The sequence below is a fragment of the Solanum dulcamara genome, chromosome 6 (genome assembly GCF_947179165.1).
Source record: "Solanum dulcamara chromosome 6, daSolDulc1.2, whole genome shotgun sequence".
NCBI lineage: Eukaryota > Viridiplantae > Streptophyta > Magnoliopsida > Solanales > Solanaceae > Solanum > Solanum dulcamara.
The window spans coordinates 75088099-75092962 of NC_077242.1; the positions used below are offsets into that span (position 1 = coordinate 75088099).

Sequence of the window (4864 nt, forward strand, 5' to 3'; positions counted from 1 at the left end):
AGTTGTTTTAAATAAATATAATAGATCACGACTCCCTTAAATTTGTTGACTTTTATTTGGTGTACATCTAAACTTTATGTTGGCTTAATTACCCCCTCAATTTGGTAATTTGATAGTTGCGCCCCGCCTGAATGTTGGCAACTCATGGATGTGTAAAACAAGCGCTGCCACATGGATTTTTTTGTCCATGTGGCTTTTTTTAGAATAAAATATATATTTTTTTACCTTTTTAAGTTCATTAATTATTTAATCATCTTTTTAAGGCTAATTTTATATTAAAAAATTGAAACAATGATATTTTGACTATATTTATTTTATTTGATCAAAGATAATGATATTTTAATCAAGACCAGAAAAAAATACACAGTTAAAAAGAATAATTGTTGTATCTAAAGAAGAACTAAATAACCCAAAAAAGGAACAATGCAAAATTAAAATAAATAAACTTTGCATGAAAAAATATACATTTTTTTTTATAGAAAATATCTGTTTGAATTTCTTTATTTTGGCTAAACCTACTCTTAATATGGATAAAAATAAACAAAGTTTCAATCAAATTTTGTAAATTTGGGTCTTGAAAAGTAAACGAAATATATATCAACAAATAATCATTGCAACTGAAAAAGAATTAAAATACATTCAGAATAAATTATGCAATGTATATTAAGAAAAAGTATAGAGAAATACGATTGAAACAAACAAATTATTATATTGATTATGTGACATTTAATAGTTGAAAATACCTACTTGAAAGCTAGTTTTTTCAATTTTTCTTTCCTCTCACGCGACTAAAAGAGAGTGCATTCATGTTCTTTGCCACATCAACATTCAGAGGACCGCGAATATCAAATTACCAAGTTGAGGGGGGTAATTAAGCCAACACAAAATTTAGGTGTACACCAAATAAAAATCGACAAGTTTAGGAGGTTTCTGATCTATTCAGTCTTTTAAATAAGTTAAGCCAATCAGACTTAATTATTTTTTTGAATTTATTTTAAGCACAAAATAATTTTAACTTGATCATCAAACACTCAAAAAACTAAAATTATTTTGAGCAACATATAAGAAAATCCAAATTAGCTCTAAGAATAGTAGGAATAATAATCAAGAAGATCATAAGTATTATTTCCACTTGCTATGAAGTAAAATGATGATATGAATGAATGAACATAATGCAGAATCATTGAATTCCCATCCAACACCTTTACTGAAAAACTTCACCAACCCAAAAATTTCTCATTTATGAACCCCCAAACATTTGACCGCAACACACACTGTCAATTTTTAGTACTCACCACCATAAAAATTTAATCTTTTTCTTGATTTTTGGTCTTTTTGCACCCCTTTTGCCTTCTCCAGAGCTTCATTAGGCTCTCCTAGTTTGTTTGTTTTCATTTTTTATATAAAAAAAAAGATTTGAACTTTCTTTTATCTAGTTGAAAAAAACACAGAGACAAAGCATTTATGTTTAGGTGTTTGTTTTCTTTGTTGGCTTTTCATGCAAAGGTCAGACAAGGTAAGTTCACATTACTCATTCTTTCTTCCAGAAACCCCAAAAAATCTTAGTTGTCCTCTGTAATTCCATTATCTTCTGAGCTGCTGTTTTTCATTTTTCTGAAGAAAGATTTGATTTTTATTCATTTTTAGCCAATTGTGTACACTTCTTGAACTTTTGGCTTTGTGGGATTGTGTTGAAAGTGTTTGTTTTGCTGATTCTTGGAAAGTAGAACAACTTTTATTAGTCAAAAATGGTGTTAAATTTCTGAAAAAGGGGAGATTTTTGGTGTTGTTTTGTAGGGGTTTTGCTTCTTTCTTTTTCTCTATGAGTTTTACAGTTGGAGCTTTATCTTTCTCATTTCTTACAAGAAAGATTTGATTTTTATGCATTTTTAGCCAATAGTGTACTCTTCTTGAACTTTTGGCTTTGTGGGGTTATGCTAAAATGGTGTTGAAGTATTGAAAAAGGGGAGATTTGTGGAGTTGTTTGGAGGGTTTTGCTTCTTTTTTGTCTCTGAGTTTTACAGTTGAAGCCTTATCTACAAATGGGAATAGGCATTCTTGGTTCTTTTCTGCTTTTGACAGTGTTCTTTAGGCCTTTGCTTTGCCAACAACCAAACACTGATGGATTTTTTGTCTCTGATTTCCTTCAAAAGATGGGGGTTACTAAAGTTCACAACTTTTCAACTCATTTTTGTTCTTGGCAAGGGGTGGGATGTGATTCAAAGGATGAAAATGTTGTCAATTTGACAGCTAAAAGTTTTGGTTTATCTGGTGTGATTCCTGATAGCACCATTGGTAAACTCACAAAGCTTAAGTATTTGGATCTGAGCAACAATAAACTCACTGGTTTGCCTTCTGATATATGGAGTTTAGGTTCACTTAAGTACCTTAACCTCTCACATAACCATATCTCTAGTGACCTTTCAAGCAACATAGGCAATTTCGGTGCTCTTGAAATCATGGACTTTTCTGTCAACAATTTCTCTGGAAAAATCCCAGAAGCCATTAGCTCCCTTTTAAGTTTGCATTCTCTTAATCTTAGTAAGAATTTGTTTGATTCAGAAATCCCTTCTGGAATTTTGAGCTGCCATTCTTTGGAATCCCTTGATCTTTCAGAAAACAGACTCACTGGTTTTCCTAATGGTTTTGGTTCTACATTTCAGAAGCTCAAGTTCTTAAATCTTGCAGAAAATGAGATTCTTGGGAAAGATTCAGATTTTCCAAGAATGGATTCAATCACTCATATCAATATTTCAGGCAATCTGTTTAAGGGTTCTGTTGTTGGTCTCTTTGAGGGGCCATTGGAAGTGATTGATTTGAGTAGAAACCAGTTTGATGGTCACATTTCTCAGGTAAACTTCAGTTCCAGTTTCAATTGGTCTCATTTGGTTTATCTAGATTTATCTGAGAATCACCTTAGTGGAGAGATATTTAGAGAATTAAACAATGCTCGAAATCTCCTATACCTTAATCTTGCAGATAATAGATTTTCACAACAAGAATTTCCACAATTTGATATGTTCTCTAGCTTAGAGTATCTCAATTTGTCTGGAACTAGTTTGATTGGCCAAATTCCTCTAGAACTTTCATCGTTGAGTGGCTTGAAAATCCTTGATATATCCAAAAACCATCTTAGTAACCGCATTCCTCCACTGAGCAATAGAAATCTCTTGGTTCTTGATGTCTCATACAACAATTTGACTGGTGATATCCCATTGCCACTTGTAGAGATACTCCCAAGGATGGAGAGGTTCAATTTTTCTTACAACAATCTAACTCTTTGTGCTACTGAATTCTCCCCTCAAACACTCCTTTCGGCGTTTATCGGGTCATCAAATGGATGTCCTATTGCTGCCAACCCTGCTCTCTTCCACAGGAAAGCTCCGAAACACAGAGGACTCAAACTTGCTTTGACATTAACTTTCTCTATGGTCTTTCTGCTTCTTGGTTTACTGTTCTTGGCTTTTGGTTGTCGAAGGAAAACTACTATATGGGCGGTTAAACAGAATTCTTACAAGGAAGAACAGACTATTTCTGGCCCCTTTTCGTTCCAGACTGATTCAACAACTTGGGTTGCTGATGTTAAGCAAGCGAACTCAGTGCCTGTGGTGATATTCGAGAAGCCACTGTTGAATTTCACATTTGTAGATCTCTTATCTGCAACTTCTAATTTCGATCGAGGCACATTGTTAGCTGAAGGGAGGTTTGGTCCAGTTTATAGAGGCTTTTTACCAGGTGGCATTCATGTGGCAGTGAAAGTTCTTGTTCATGGTTCCACTATGACTGACCATGAAGCTGCAAGAGAGCTTGAGTATCTTGGACGGATAAAACATCCTAATCTTGTTCCATTGACCGGTTACTGCTTGGCTGGTGAGCAAAGAATTGCCATTTATGATTATATGGAGAATGGAAATTTGCAGAATTTGCTTCATGACTTGCCACTTGGGGTTCGAACTACTACTGAAGACTGGAGCACGGACACGTGGGAAGAGGAGGACGATAATAACAGTATTCAGAATGTTGGTTCCGAAGGGTTGTTAACAACTTGGAGATTTAGGCACAAAATCGCACTTGGCACTGCTAGAGCACTTGCATTTCTACACCATGGTTGTTCACCTCCTATTATACATAGAGATGTCAAAGCTAGCAGTGTTTATCTTGATATGAACTTGGAGCCTAGACTATCCGATTTTGGATTGGCCAAAATATTTGGCACGGGACCCGAGGATGAGATCACTCGCGGTTCACCTGGATATATTCCTCCTGAGTTTCTACATCCAGAGAGCAGCTCACCTAAATATCCTACACCAAAGTCAGATGTGTATGGATTTGGAGTCATCCTTTTTGAGCTGATTACCGGGAAAAAACCAGTTGAAGATGATTATCCACAACACAATGATGCTAACTTGGTTGGTTGGGTTAGAGGATTAGTAAGGAACAACGAGGGATCAAGAGCTATCGATCCAAAAATTCGTGGAACTGCATCACAGACACATATACTTGAAGCCTTGAAAATCGGTTATCTATGCACAGCTGAAGTTCCCACGAAACGACCAAGTATGCATCAAGTAGTTGGACTGCTTAAGGATATTGAGCCTGCACAACCATGAAGATAAAGAGGACACAAAAGGAATTGGAAACAATGCAATTTTCACCTCTGTCTTTTTGATATTTTGAGTGTTCTCCTTTGTGTTGTTACCTAGCACAAGGGGGAATTGTACAGTAGTCCAATATTTTTGTTTGCTGCTTTATGCAATGTTTTCTCATTTTCCTTTTTAAACATTTCCACTGGAAAAGTTTTCAAGTTATAGTACAAAATAGGCATTTTTGCTTGATCCTTGATGAAGAACAAATTTTCCACTCA

General features: G+C 35.0%; 1 protein-coding gene across 1 annotated transcript; it reads left to right on the top strand.

Moving 5' to 3' along the window:
- Window positions 1-1112: 1112 nt before the first annotated feature.
- LOC129891536 (probable LRR receptor-like serine/threonine-protein kinase At2g24230) lies at window positions 1113-4864 on the top strand. Its single transcript, XM_055966929.1, has one exon. The coding sequence runs from the start codon at window positions 2043-2045 to the stop codon at window positions 4608-4610; it is 2568 nt and encodes an 855-aa protein (XP_055822904.1). The 5' UTR covers window positions 1113-2042; the 3' UTR covers window positions 4611-4864.